This window comes from Megalobrama amblycephala, linkage group LG13, assembly GCF_018812025.1.
Source record: "Megalobrama amblycephala isolate DHTTF-2021 linkage group LG13, ASM1881202v1, whole genome shotgun sequence".
NCBI lineage: Eukaryota > Metazoa > Chordata > Actinopteri > Cypriniformes > Xenocyprididae > Megalobrama > Megalobrama amblycephala.
The window spans coordinates 21,108,551-21,124,755 of NC_063056.1; the positions used below are offsets into that span (position 1 = coordinate 21,108,551).

The 16,205-nt window shown below is 36.7% G+C and overlaps 1 protein-coding gene across 10 annotated transcripts in view; it reads right to left on the bottom strand.

Moving 5' to 3' along the window:
* The window catches only part of tsnare1 (T-SNARE Domain Containing 1), a 258,123-nt gene that overhangs the window by 174,146 nt on the left and 67,772 nt on the right, over positions 1-16,205 (bottom strand). For all 10 annotated transcript variants that reach the window (XR_007179032.1, XR_007179033.1, XR_007179031.1 and 7 more), the window contains 2 exons: positions 6,612-6,689; positions 6,414-6,483 (listed from right to left, as the gene is read on the bottom strand). Coding sequence is in view for 7 of the 10 variants with exons in the window: in XM_048152953.1 (XP_048008910.1) it covers positions 6,414-6,483; positions 6,612-6,689 (148 nt within the window). In the remaining 3 variants the exon portion in view is untranslated. The remainder of the gene's footprint in view (positions 1-6,413; positions 6,484-6,611; positions 6,690-16,205) is intronic.

Genomic DNA, 16,205 nt, shown 5'->3' on the forward strand with positions numbered 1-16,205 from the left:
TAATTAATCACCCTCATGTCGTTCCACACCCGTAAGACCTTTGTTCATTTTCGGAACACAAATTAAGATATTTTTGAAAAAATCCGAGAGCTCTCTGACTCCTCCAAAGACAGCAATTTAATTACCACTATCAAGGCCCAGAAAGGTTCTAAAGACATTGTTAAAATAGTCTATGTGACTGCAGTGGTTCAACTTTAATTTTATGAAGCGCTTCTGGGTTCTACGTCAGAACGCCGGCTCAGTATTGGTCGACGCTGTACATGTGAGCACCACAATGCATGTGTGTGATGCTGACGCAGGAGCCGGCCAATAATGAGCCAGCGTTCTGAGGTAGAACACCAAAGCGCTGCACTGTTTATCAACAGTATAGGAGACTGACAGGGAAGAGTAGAAATTGTTGAATAAAGTCGTTATTTTTGTTTTGTTTTTGTGCACAAAAATTATTCTCGTCACTTCATAAAATTAAAGTTGAACCACTGTAGTCACATATTTTAACAATGTCTTTACTACCTTTCTGGGCTTAGACATAGGCAATTAAATTGCTGCCTATGGAGGAGTCAGAGAGCTCTTGGATTTCATCAAAAATATCTTAAAGGGTTAGTTCACCCAAAAATGAAAATTGTGTCATTAATTACAAAACGTCAAAGCTTTACAAATCTTTTATTTCGAATCAGTGGTTCGGAGCGTGTATCAAACTGCAAAAGTCACATTATTTCAGTAAACAAGGCTTCATTACATGTTTTGAAAATTTCAATGGTTCATGTGACTTTGATTCCACTGATTCGAAACAAAAGATTCGTAAAGCTTCGAAACTTCATAAAGCAGTGTGTTTTGAAATCGCTGTATTGTTGAAAAGTCGTTATTTTGTTTTTTTGGCACACAAAAAGTATTCTCGTCGCTTCATAACATTAAGGTTGAACCTCTGTAGTCACATGAACTGTTTTAATTACATCTTTAGTACCTTTCTGGGCATTTGAAAGTGTTAATTATCTTGCTGTCAATGCAGGCCTCACTGAGCCATCGGATTTTGTCAAAAATATCTTAATTTGTGTTCCAAAGATGAACGAAGGTCTTACGGGTTTGGAATGAAATGAGGGTAATTAATGACAGAATTTTCAGTTTTGAATGAACTAACCCTTTAACACATCACTCACAATAAGACAAAGGAATAGTTCACCCAAAATGAAAATTCTGCCATCATTTACTCATCTAAACCATATTTCTGTTGAGCATAAAAAAAGGACTTTACAAAATTTTACTGGTCACTCTTTTCCATGCGTTGTGAACTGGATTCATTGGGGGAGTCATACCAGTTTGAAACAACATTTCTGGGCGAACTACTCCTTTAAATCATTGTAATTACTGGTGAATGTTCATACACCAACGTTTAGTTAAAGATATACAGCAGAACAGAGTTTTGTCCTACTAAAAGGTCATTTATTTTGAAATTAAAATATCTCACTCTGACCAGATAGTATATAGTTGGGTTAAATTATTCTTAAATTACTAAAAGAATCATTAACAGAATCATTAAGGAACTGCAATTGAATAGGAATGTCCATCCCTAATGGAGAGTTCTAAGACAGACTGAAAATGTGGTGCAAAGAAAAAGCAGGTGCAACTTTGTTGAATATACATGCAGATGCTAATGAAGAGGATACAAAAAAAAAAAAAAAAAAAAAATTGCACACTACACTTTTCACATCGGCTAATGACTCAGGTGTGCTTGAGACTGGCTGTCTGCAATAAACCTACACTTCGTTCAATTCCTGCAGCAGTACACAAGGGAAATGTTACACAGTTATGCCTTTGTGATATAATTTTAGCTCATAATTCTTTATTGTATAACGTGCAGTCGCTCCACAAGAACAGCAGAGGGTGTAGCAGTAGAAAGACATTGCTGCTTATCTCATTTGGTTTTAGGCAGCCAATCTGCCCAAAGGCTTTATAGCTAACAATAGATGTCATGTTGTGCCTTAGGGATGGTGATTCTTCAAGGGGAAACAAACAACAACCGCACACACGACAGTATTAGGTTTTCAATGCTTTCATTAACAAAAAAAAATGGCTGATATAATTGATGAGCCGCCACTGGACACAGATTGTGTAATGCATTTCAAACAACAGTGATTTCAGACTAGCTACTTTGTCATCAGAAAATAATTTAGTAATTGCGGCATCCTGACTACAAAAGTCAGATGAGTAATCAATACACGCTGGGCGGTAGGTGATGAAACAGTAAGAGTGAGCGCTCAGATGTTACTCTGTTTCAAAGTGCTCTATAGAGAGTCAGCAAAAGGGAAGCTATTAAAACCACTGAAGGCCTGTGAAAGAATATTTTGACATCATAATGGAGCACAAATCTGCTTTTTTCTGCCGCAATAAAAGGTCCTGAGAGTTATATATATATATATATATATATATATATATATATATATATATACCTTGTATAATATACATATATATATATATATATATATATATATATATATATATATATATATATAGAATAGGTAAATAAGATTTTCTTATTAAGGTGATAAAACATTGTGTAGCAAAAATAAGTACACCCTCTTAAAAGTTACTAAATAAAACAAAATAATTTTTTTCTGGTGTAAGTTTAAGGCAATGTTTGATAAACAGGCAAGTATGTTGAACCAAAACACTTAAAGAGAAGTAATGTCTTGACAATTAAAAGTGTTATATAGCCCACTGAATCATTCTTAATGCTGACAACAATGGAACCACTTGGGAGCGAACTGTCAGGAGTCTTATTTCTTAGCACAAAAGAGGACAGTGGTACAAGAGTGTAACGTAGTTCGTATGCACGGGAAGGAGGAGGCGGGAACCGGCGACCGTTCAACAAAACTTTAATTCAAAATAAACAAAGAACAAAACGAAAGTAATGCTGGCAGACCCTCACGGACGTCTGCCGGCCACACAAACATAATAAAACATAACGTAAAGTCCAGGCCTGGTCCTCTCTCGTCCTTCACGGTCGTCGCTCCTCCTTTTATGCCTCCGGAGCTCCTCCGTGAGAGACTCGAGGCCGGCGCGCCTCGCAGGTGATGCTCATTATCACTCGCGCCACCGGCCTCGCGCCGTTCCCTCACCGCTCTCGCCCGCCCTGCTCGTCACATACCCCCATCGCCCCTCGCAGGCCGGGGGGTACTCCCGAGACTGCGCTCTACTCCCCCCCGGGGCCTGTCTCGGCGGCCGCAGCACCTGGGGGTAAGGACGAGAGACGAGAGAAAGGAGACGGAAGCAAGGGGAGCGACAGGACGAGAGAGGGGAGAGAGGAAAAAAAAATCCTTGGTCCGGTTCCCCGACACACTGCCGCTTGGTCCTCAGCCAGCCGGGAGGCTCTTCCTCGCGGTGCCATACGGTGGCACTGGACGCTCGGTGGACGGCCCGATCCTCGACCGCCTCCTGGCGCCCGGCGATGGCTCCTCCGGACTGAGGGCAGCCGGCAGCGAGTCCCCCGTTCCCTGCTCCTCCCTTTTATGGCGGACGGCAGCAGGCTCCGGCCCACGGCGAACGGCGGCGACTCCTCCACTCCCTCTTGGACGGCAGCCACCCCACCTCGTCCCAGGGGCACGGCCTCGAGCTCTCCGTCCCATCTGTCACTAGGCTCCAGCACCACCGCCTCGGGCAGCCTCTCGCGGTCTTCACACTCCCGCGCTGCCCGAACTCCGCAGCACCGCGATCCCCCTCAGCAGCGAGGGCTCTCCGACAGCATGTCCCTCCTTCCTCCCGGGTTTCAGCACCAATGTAACGTAGTTCGTATGTACGGGAAGGAGGAGGCGGAAACCGGCGACCGTTCAACAAAACTTTAATTCAAAATAAACAAAGAACAAAACGAAAGTAATGCTGGCAGACCCTCGTGGACGTCTGCCAGCCACACAAACATAATAAAACATAACGTAAAGTCCAGGCCTGGTCCTCTCTCGTCCTTCACGGTCGTCGCTCCTCCTTTTATGCCTCTGGAGCTCCTCCGTGAGAGACTCGAGGCCGGCGCGCCTCACAGGTGATGCTCATTATCACTCGCGCCACCCTGGTCGCCACAAAGAGGATTACCAAATCATTGTTTTAAAGGTCCCATGGCATGAAAATGTCACTTTATGAGATTTTTTAACATTAATATGAGTTCCCCTAGCCTACACATGGTCCCCCAGTGGCTAGAAAAGACGATGGGTGTAAACCGAGCCCTGGGTATTTTGCTTCGCCTTTGAGAAAATGAAACCTCAGATGGCCCAATCTGGAATCTTCCCTATATGTCGTCATGCGGGGAAAGGTTACCTCCCCTTTCTCTGCTTTGCCCGCCCATGAGAAAATGAGCTACTACCGTGTGATTCGAGCACAATATATTTTTTTTCCTCGAGAGACATGAAGGCTTGTAAATGAGCGAAGCATGGCAGTTGCTCAGTGTTTGGATGTACAAATGAACACCGAAGTATTTTTTAGTTCTTTCATCCGAGGCAATGAAGAAACAGTGGGTTAATTTTATTTTCTCTGGTAATGCGCCTATAAAACTTCCCATAGTTTTGTATGTCTGCGCCACATATTTCACCGAGGACTGTTTCCTCAACGTGGGCCAATACTGCCCAGTTACTGTCGCTAATGTAAAGGTAGACAGCATCAAGTATGTGTGTCAATACACACACTGTAACACGAGTGTTGTACATTTCTTTGTTGTTTGGATAACCGTTCTGCTGTTGGCGCACGCGATATCCACATTTCCAGACTGCAGAGCTTGATGTAATTGTAATAAGAAAGATTGTAAAAACTTTTAAGATTTATGAAATATAAAATATGTAAACAGATAAATGATGTTGGCATGGTAGCACATTTTACACAATGGCACCTATCTGAAAAGGTATTTGTAATAATGGCAGAGGTCTGACTATTGGCTAATATAGTGGCGCTGGTCTGTGTCTATAGCTGATAATTATGTATATATATATATATATATATATATATATATATATATATATATATATATATATATATATATATATATATATATATATATATATATATATATATATATATATATATATATATATATATATATATACGATAGCATATCAGAGTAACATGAAAAGCCAACAATGTAGGCTAGCATTAGCTACATGATAATAACTGTAACAGCATACATAAACCAACTAAAGTATCATATCCAGACACAATGTTTTAAACTAACCATTCAGAGACGCCCTGCTGTAGCCGCTGAGTTGCATCCGGTGCAATAATTCATCCGGTGCTTCTCCATCCGGATCAGATTCTGGGTCAAACTGAAAAGCTTGAACAACTGCTTGTCTACGAGCCATTGCGATACATCCACTGTCAATATTAGCGTGTGTTACCTTGGCCGCGAGCTGGTTAAGGCCACACCCACCCTCCACCTTGCCCCGCCTCTCTCCTCCTCATTAGCATTTAAAGCTACAGACCCAGAAACGGCACGTCCTGAGGAAAGCTCATTGTGGGACTGGCTTATAGTGGATGAAATTCTGCACCAAGGCTGAATTTCGGGAAAGAGACTTCAGATACAGTACTAGGGACCACTTTGGCCTATATAAAAGCATCCAAAAAGTAGCAAGTCATGGGACCATTAAGTGTGAAAATATAGCAAAAGTAACACATAAATTCAAAAACAATGGACTTGTGACAAGGCTCCTGAAACAGTCAGGCCTTCATTTTAAGTTTTCATTTAGTGATGAGGGATTTTTTTGCTAGACAAAGAGCAGGATAAATACCAAGTGAGTGTCTCAGAGCCAGCAAAAGCTATGTAAAGAGTGACTGTTTATCTCACAGAGTAAGATGCAGCCTGCAGAAATGACATGCATGGTTGTTGTTCTCACTGGAACTACCTACTGTTGCACAATAAAGCACAATAAAGTCAGTTAGCCATTTCCAAAGCCCATATTTACAAAATATAGATTCTGGGAATCAATACTCTGGTCTCATGAGACCAGATCAATCATTTTGGATCTAACAGCATCCAAAATGTTATGGTGTTGCTAGAGGAGGAGTACAGTGAGAAGTGCCTGGTTACCACAGTAAAGTTCAGTGGTAGTAAAGCTCTTATATAGGGATGTATGAGTGCTAAAGGTGTGAGGGAGTTGTGCTTTATCAATTCTGTCATGAATTCCCTGTGTAATTTAATACACAAACTTGTAACAGAAGATGTTACCCTTTCCTCATTCCCTGCATTGTTGGGCATTTTTTCAACATGACAATACGCATTCTGCCAAGGTGAAAAACCTTCTGTGGACATGTATTGCACTCAGTCTTAACAATATATTATATTATATATTATATCAATATATATTATATTATATATATATTGACAGATGAAAAATGTCATGCATGCTCAGGTTTGTGTGTGTGTATGTGTGTGTGTGTTGACTTACAAACTCTGCCGTAGCTCTGCTGTGTCTCTGGATGTGCCCAAAGATTGAAGGTTCTTCTCTAGTGTTACCACTGAAAAGAACAGACAGAAACTTTCATGTGTGTTTCATTTGGTCACTTTCACCTCATGTCTTACACCTTATGCCATCCTTAATGGTTTAAAATCAAGGTCAGAATATTTGGAGGCTTTTTAAACTCACCATTAGCATTGATCTGAAAGATGTTAGAGGAGGTTTCCTGGAACACATCTTGCAGCTCTGAGGGGCTGACTTGTGTAGCTGTAGGGGAAAGAAGTTTTGACATTTTGACAATTTATTTAACACAGCCTTTAAAGTTGATGTGTGTGATTTTTTTTAATGCTAAAATAGTTTTTATTCTAAATCAATGATAATAACACAAATACTTCAGACTCTGAAACCTGAGAACTGTACAAAAACATTGTAAAAAAAAACAAAAAAAAAAAAAACACATTAAACGCAGACCTGTGACCACACATCAGATTTAATTTAATTTATTAGATTTATTTATTTATTAAAAATTGCACTACATATCAATTTATAGCATTTAAAGGGATAGTTCACCCAAAAATGAAAATCCTGTCAACATTTATTCACCCTCAAGTAGTTCCAAACCTGTATGAATTTCTTTGTTCTGCTGTACATAAAGAAAAATATTTGGAAGAATGTTATTAAAGACCCTCTGTGGTGAAAATCAAGTTTTTAATGTTATTTATATGTCTATGTCGTGTTTTTAATATGCTTTAAGACAAACCATGTGCAAATTCATAAGTCAGCACCATTGCTGAGTATTTTATGTTTAAAACTGCAGTAAACCAAAAACCCACGGTTTGAAATCGGTGTTTGTGACATCACAGACTACCGTGTAACCAATCACAACAACGTGCCGGCAGGCTTTAGCATATCATTAACTATGACTGCTCTGAAGCAGGAAAGTCTCGAGAGAAGCCAGGTTATCCAGGTAAATTTTCTGTTTATGAATAATTGTGTAGATTTATCAATATAGCGAGTCTATTACGATGTTATGATGAACTAAAAGCCTTTCTTTACTGACGTTCTGAGTTGTTCAAAGCGCTTGTAAGGATACTGATTGTTTGAAGGCAGCTGTCTGACTCTGAGATGAAGAACAGGAACAGTGTGTGTAACATTAGCAACACATTATTAGCTGTTTGATAACGTAGACAAGCAAAAGGCTAATCAAATTAATTAAATACAGAAGTATGAGTATATACTATGGACAATTTAATTATTCAGTTGATAATGCTGTGACATGCTATTTATGGAATGGCACACATAAAAATGGCACATTAACTGAAAGATATCACTGAACTAGGTGTCCTCAAACAAAAAAAAAAGTGGCAGTAAAGATAATTAAATTCGAATTAAATTATTGCTGTAAAAAGCCACCTAAGGCTGTGCGTTAAAGTGATTTTACCATGGTTAACTAAGCAATAAGGTACGAGAGGCTGTGCTGTATCGTGAATAAATTAAGCCTGAAGGACGTTGTTAGGCACGACGTGAAGTGGCACTAGCCTAACGAAACAACACTAGCCTCGATTACCTTATTGCTTTTATAAAACGGTTACCACACAATACTAATATTAAAGCCAAAAATATGTATCAATGCAACTTTCATGAAGTAAACTTTCAATAAAAGCCTTCCTTCCACCGGAAAAAATAGTCCCTGACCATGAACAGCAACAGAAGTTACATTATTACGCCATTAGATGGAGGCAAAGACTGTCTTTATGAGTGTGTCAGTCAGTAGCGAAGACTTTTACATCGAAAAGACTGAATTGTTGTGAACACAGAACAAGACGCAACTGGCGCTGTCAGTCACGGCAAAACCCCTTAACTGTTAAAAGGACGAGATAATAAAGGTGTTGTGTATTGGCACTGAACCGTTAGGTGAAGCGGTCATAGTCGTGTTTTATCGTGAATAAAATACAGCTAATGACCAATCAGAATCAAGGAAAGGAACTAACCGTTTTATAAGTAGGTTTTAAGAAAAAACCCCAAAAAACCTAAGAAAAGTAATGTTTTTTTCATTAAATTAAACCCATACCTGTGGCAAAAATCACTATTACAAAATGCCTCGTGCATGATGATGTTTTTTCTTACCCCTATACTCATGAGGGCCACCATATTTCTGCTAAGAGAAGCCAAACAAAGCAGAATCAAAAACACACCAGGTTTCTGGGCAGCAGCTAGACCTAAACAGACTGAGTCGTGAGCCACCCAAATGGGAGTGTGGGCACAGCCATTTTCTTTATCAAATACATGTATCATGCACACTCCGATAGGAACAGGTAATCATCAAGAGCTCTTAATTAAAATCAATTGCACAACCTCTGTATCAAAGTACAACCCACAGGCCCTGCGCACATACACACAAATGTGCCGTCTCTCGGCTTTTGTCTACCTCTGCCCTCAAAATGACTGTAATTGACGTGCTGTTTTTCACAACTCTTCATCTGTGCTCTAATGCACTCGCACTTGAGAGGGGGAAATCACAGACAATCTTTTGCAGATGAATATTCTACTCTAAGAGAGGGTCTGGACTTGGTACAGAGGAAGCAGGTAAAGAGAGGAGGAGGAATAGGGAGGAGCAGGAAATATTCCTGTCCATGATTCTTGATGGTCCATTGAAGCATGCATGTGGCACCCAAAATAACTCCTCAATGATTTTCTCTTAAATATATACAAGTAAGTGACACACACTTTGAGAAGAACAAAGAACAAGTCAAAAATTGAGGTGACTAATTTGTTTTTAAAGCAGGATGTCAACATTTTCATGGCATCAAACTGAGATTCAAAAGCAATCTTAGAATAGAAAATAATGACTACAACTAAAATTAATAAAAAAAAAAAATAATAATTTAACTACTCACAGTACTCTCCACTACAGATAGTCAGCATATATATATATATATATATATATATATATATATATATATATATATATATATATATATATATATATATATATATATATATATATATATATATATATGTGGTGGTTCCTTAGTGGTTTCAAACTTTTGGACTGTACTGTATATATTATATTATATATATATATATATACACAGTACAGTCCAAAAGTTTGGAACCACTAAGATTTTTAATGTTTTTAAAAGAAGTTTCGTCTGCTCACCAAGGCTACATTTAATTAAAAATACAGTAAAAAACAGTAATATTGTGAAATATTATTACAATTTAAAATAACTGTGTACTATTTAAATATAAAAGCTGAATTTTCAGCATCGTTACTCCAGTCTTCAGTGTCACATGATCCTTCAGAAATCATTCTAATATGCTGATTTGCTGCTCAATAAACATTTATGATTATTTTCAATGTTGAAAACAGTTGTGTACTTTTTTTTTTCAGGATTCCTTGATGAATAGAAAGTTCAAAAGAACAGCATTTATCTGAAATACAAAGCTTCTGTAGCATTATACACTACCGTTCAAAAGTTTGGGGTCAGTAAGCATTTTTATTTTTATTTTTTTTTAAAGAAATTAAAGAAATGAATACTTTTATTCAGCAAGGATGCATTAAATCAATCAAAAGTGGCAGTAAAGACATTTATAATGTTACAAAAGATTAGATTTCAGATAAACACTGTTCTTTTGAGCTTTCTATTCATCAAATAATCCTAAAAAAAAATTTTGTACGCAAATATTTTGTACAATTGTACACATTAAATGTTTCTTGAGCAGCAGATCAGCATATTAGAATGATTTCTGAAGGATCATGTGACACTGAAGACTGGAGTAATGATGCTGAAAATTCAGCTTTGCCATCACAGGAATAAATTACTTTGTGAAATATATTCAAATAGAAAACAGTTATTTTAAATTGTAATAATATTTCACAATATTACTGTTTTTACTGTATTTTTAATTAAATAAATGTAGCCTTGGTGAGCAGACGAAACTTCTTTTAAAAACATTAAAAATCTTAGTGGTTCCAAACTTTTGGACTGGACTGTACTGTATATATATATATATATATATATATATATATATATATATATATATATATATATATATATATATATAAATAATAAGTAACATATAATAAGCATTTTTTTTGTATGTTTAAATAAAATAAGCTATATAAAAATATACATTTATAATATATAAAATATATTTTTTGAAGTTTTGGTTATTGTTTATCCCATTAAAGATTATTGGACTATGTTTTACAAGAAATTCTATTTCAGTCTTTCTACTTAAAAATGTTACGTTTAATTCAAGGTGTTACTTGCTATTTCTTTGTCATTTTTTTGTGAAATTTTCTAGCAATTTCTGAGTGAAATTTGTTTCAATGTAAAACCCTTCACCAAATTTTCATCAGTTATAAGACATCTACTTTTGAAACCAGCACTGTGACGACAAAACAAAGACAGGCAAATATGTGTATGTTTACAGAAAACTTTTATTAAATGCAAAATAAAATGTCAATTCAGTCTAGTGAGATTGCTTCCACCATAATAAAACAAAGCCCCTGTATAGGACATTAACTGTGAGCTGAACTCTAGGCAGTATCAATAGATATGCACTGAAAAATAGCTAAAACATGATGAGTTATGATAATAATCAACTCAAGAGTAAGAACAAAATGGGGACTTCTTGACATGGCATATGTGACTAATAGTTTAGCATGAGCAGATTAAAAATAAAAATATTTTAGGTGTGAATTTTACATGACAGCGAGAAGCATATGACATTATCTATCTGACTGCTTCCAGCCAGATGTGCTTGTGTTTATGTGTGTGTGCACTACAAAGGTGATAAGCTGTTCTCAGTGGATCATTTTTCAGGGAAACAACCTTTTGTGCCCTTACTGTTATCTCCACTGGCCTCCAGCTATGCGCACACCTCTCATACTCTCTCCTCCATCACGGTGATAGATGGATGTTCCATATTCATTCCACTCTGCATTGAGCACTATCCCTCCATATGGGGTGGGCTAAGAGGGGGAAACACAAGGGCACTACTTCCTGTAAGTATGTGTGAAGACCCAGCATGATTCCCTCTAAACATTTATGAGACCTAGATTCAGCTAAACTCCCATCACACACAATTATAGTGTTGGGAATCTCTGACATTTTTCCTGTCACCCATGGTGCTATTTGTCTATTTGTTATTTGTTTTGTGTCTGTGCCACAGTCAAATAACATACTAGTGGTTCCATCTAATGCTGGAACATCTCAACACTGCAATATAGGAAAACAGTTCTAAATGTTATTTTTTCCACGCATTTCTGCAATGTATTGATATCATACCAGAAATAGACTCTATGGACATAATTTAATTATTCAATTGATAATGCTGTGATATGCTATTTATGGAATGGCACACATAAAAATGCCATTAGCAAATCGACTAGCATACCGTCATGTTAATCTTTTCATGTTAAACTGATCCTCATTTGTGAAGCAGTCTGGCGTAAAATGATTTGCGCAAATACTTTACTGTTTCTTCGGCACATTTTTCCATTGAATTTCAACCACAGTATCCTCAGTGACTCAGATGCAGAGAGTCTATATGGAGACTCTTATGTTCATTGGTACATCCAATAACAGTACATTTGTAATGTTTTTTTGGCGCAGACGTATATTTCCAGCTGTTACAGCAAGTAAACAGAAATGGCGGACTGTTGAGGCTCACTCAAGGTGGTATCTATGCTAAAAGGGCAGATCATCACCAGTCATGGGCGGGGCTTCCCAACTCTTACGTAAGAGTAGAGGGAAATCTGGAGCTGCGTGTTTGGAAAGACTGTTTATTATTTATGGGGATTATAATAAAAAAAAAAAAAAAAAAAAAAAAGGAGTGGGTGGATTTTTACCATTATAGGCTGGTTGTTCACACACACTGTGGACACACATCTGTGTTCAAACACCTTATAAAAGTGAATTTTGCATAATAGGTCCCCTTTAAAGTGTCCTCTGTATTTTTGGATTTGGTAACACTTTATTTTACAGTGTCCTTGTTACATACAGTACAGTCCAAAAGTTTGGAACCACTAAGATTTTTAATGTTTTTAAAAGAAGTTTCGTCTGCTCACCAAGACTACATTTATTTAATTAAAAATACAGTAAAAAACAGTAATATTGTGAAATATTATTACAATTTAAAATAACTGTGTACTATTTAAATATATTTGACAAAGTAATTTATTCCTGTGATGCAAAGCTGAATTTTCAGCATCGTTACTCCAGTCTTCAGTGTCACATGATCCTTCAGAAATCATTCTAATATGCTGATTTGCTGCTCAATAAACATTTATTTCAATGTTGAAAACAGTTGTGTACTTTTTTTTTTTTTTTCAGGATTCCTTGATGAATAGAAAGTTCAAAAGAACAGCATTTATCTGAAATACAAAGCTTCTGTAGCATTATACACTACCGTTCAAAAGTTTGGGGTCAGTAAGAATTTTTATTTTTATTTTTTTGAAAAGAAATTAAAGAAATGAATACTTTTATTCAGCAAGGATGCATTAAATCAATCAAAAGTGGCAGTAAAGACATTTATAATGTTACAAAAGATTAGATTTCAGATAAACACTGTTCTTTTGAACTTTCTATTCATCAAATAATCCTGAAAAAAAAATATTGTACACAAATATGTTTCTTGAGCAGCAGATCAGCATATTAGAATGATTTCTGAAGGATCATGTGACACTGAAGACTGGAGTAATGATGCTGAAAATTCAGCTTTGCCATCACAGGAATAAATTACTTTGTGAAATATATTCAAATAGAAAACAGTTATTTTAAATTGTAATAATATTTCACAATATTACTGTTTTTTACTGTATTTTTAATTAAATAAATGTAGCCTTGGTGAGCAGACGAAACCTCTTTTAAAAACATTAAAAATCTTAGTGGTTCCAAACTTTTGGACTGTACTGTATGTTACATGTACTTACTGTAATAACAGTACAAAAAATATGCATAATTACATGCAACTAAACCAAACCCTAAACCTACATGCTGTTAAAAAAAAAATATTACTCAGTACTTAAATGTGTAGTTACAATATAACAAGGACACCTTAAAGTGGATAAAATTTAAACTATTATAAACTATAAGCTTGAGAAACTTGAATGTACGGTAGTTAGAATGTTCGGCATTCAAAATGTTACCAACATTAATGAGGTCATGGGAATATTATTATTTTGCGTAACAGTGCACACTCAACAGAAATCTAGACACACAGAGAGTTATGAAATGGCAAAGTGGCTCTAATGCGACATTTGATCAAATCCTAAAACCTGAGGCAAGTTCAGAATGAAACTTTTGCTACTGATAAATCCTTCTGGAAATGGAAATCTACTTATCTATAATATCTAGATGTTTCAATACTTTTACTAAATCATATACTTGTGTGATCCTTCATGAATCAGCTTTGAAGACAAATTGAAGAATGTAATTAGAGACAGATAGATCTTTCTATCCCCCTACACTACCCCTACCCCTAAACCTAACCATCACAGGAAACTGTGCACACTTTTACTTTCTCACAAAAACTCATTCTGTATGATTTATAAGCCTTTTGAAAAGTGGGGACATGGGGTAATGTCCTCATAAGTCACCTCTTTTTGTAATACCTATGTCATACCCATGTCATTATACACATTTGTGTCCTGATGTATCACAAAAACGTGCGCGCACACACACACACACACACACACACACACACACACAATAACAGTGCCTATTCTACAAGGCTGGCACAACAAATGTCCATTTTACAACTTTTTTGAATTACAATATAATAGAAAAGTGTGGAAGTTGAGTCAAAATCAGAGGGAAAAATGCATAGTATATCAAGCAAAGTTAGACGGAATGTACAAGAGCTCAGGAAGTGCATTTTTAGGGTGTGAAAATAGGAACCACTCGTAATAAACAGACACAAAATACATTAAAGTGCTGAAAAACAAAAGCGCAAAGCACTTTTCTCTAGTCCGGGGTGAGAAAATTGATCTTAAATATCTGGGACACAGGACAAATTAACTTCTGCCCTTTCTGAATTGTTCGTCGAGGCTGCAAATGCAGATTCTGCAGGATGTTCAATTATACTCTCAAATCAGGAAATGACTTAATCAAAAGCTTTCTCCTTATTATGCATGAGGTCAGTATGTAGCTCTCTCTCACACACCCTATCGGAAAAACGCAAACTCAAACACTAGAAAGTAATCCCATGTATTGCCTGAGAGCTGTGACAGAGGGTAAAAAAGCTGAGATGAGTCAAGGGAGAGAGGGGTTTACAGGCCAGAGATGGCTGTCAGAAGATATGTGTGATACAGTGTGAGACGGGTCCTTATCCCCGCGGTGCAAGATTCAGGCCTGTCGCGCAATGACTCACTAAGCAAAGTAATGCATGTATGAGCGGTTGAAGCACTGACATGATAGTTTTAGTCAAAAAATGCTGAAAAATGCTAAAGGGTTAGTTCACCCCAAAATGAAAATTCTGTCATTAATTACTCACCCTGGGGGGTGTGGTTCACCACTGGGGGGCGTGACTTTGGCAGTTTGATACACGCTCCGAACTACTGATTCGAAACAAAAGATTCGTAAAGCTTCGAAGCTTCATGAAGCAGTGTTTTGAAATCGCCCATCACTAGATATTTTTGAATAAAGTTATTTTGTGTTCTTGGCATACAAAAAGTATTCTCGTTGCTTCATATTCATAACATTAAGGTTAAACCACTGTAGTCACATGAACTGTTTTAAATATATTAGTGATCGACCGATATTGATTTTTTATAACCGATACCGATACCAATTATTTGCATGTTTATGTACCCGATAACCGATATGCAGAACCGATATTTATTTACTGTTTTTGATAATTATTACAACACAAATGAGCTGAACAAACCATTTTTATTTATAACAATCACTCCCTCCTTGCATACAAAAAAAAAACTTTATATTTATTAACTAAATAATGGTTATGTAGTAAATTATATAATCTAGGGTGTTTAAACGAGATAATCTTGTCAAAAATTTCATGCAGTGGCCATGCTTGAGGCTTCATCAACCCATTCAGGTGCTGAGCAATATGAACGAACTTTTTTTTCCGAGACTATATAAAGTTAAACAGCACTTGTCAATTGGCATTTTATGATCTAAATTTAATCTAACGTTAAATCATGAAATGCCAACTGACAAAGTGCTGTTTGACTATAACTTAATCAACCGCGATCGCGCATGGAGATAATAAATAATTAATTTCCACAAAGCGGTAGGCTATATTTATGTGTATTAGCGAAATAATTGTTATGTAGTAAATGATAATATAATCTAGGGTGTTTAAACAAGATAATCTTGTCAAAAGTTTCATTCAGTGGCCGTGCTTAAGCCTCCTGATCATCCGTCATTGCAATATGAACGAACTTTTTCTTCTAGACTAATGGTGAGCAAATACAACAGATAGAGAATTAAATTCAGCGCTTTTATTTTCAACATGCACTCATTCATGTCTGTATTATTTAATTCATGTAAAGTTACGTCTTTATTGGGGCAGGACATGACGAATTACACTACGTGACTCAATGAGTTCGTCTCAATAGTTTAGAAACAAGCTGCATAAATTAACTATATCAGGAATTTATGTCTCAGATCTCATTTGTGCATGTCTGTTATGTTAAATAAAGTTGATTAATTAAAGCAAACCAAGTAGAACATATACTTTACCTGTGCACTGAGTTGTTGTTGACTGAGCTCAGACGCCCGGGCTGCAATGGCGGAAATCTCAAAACGG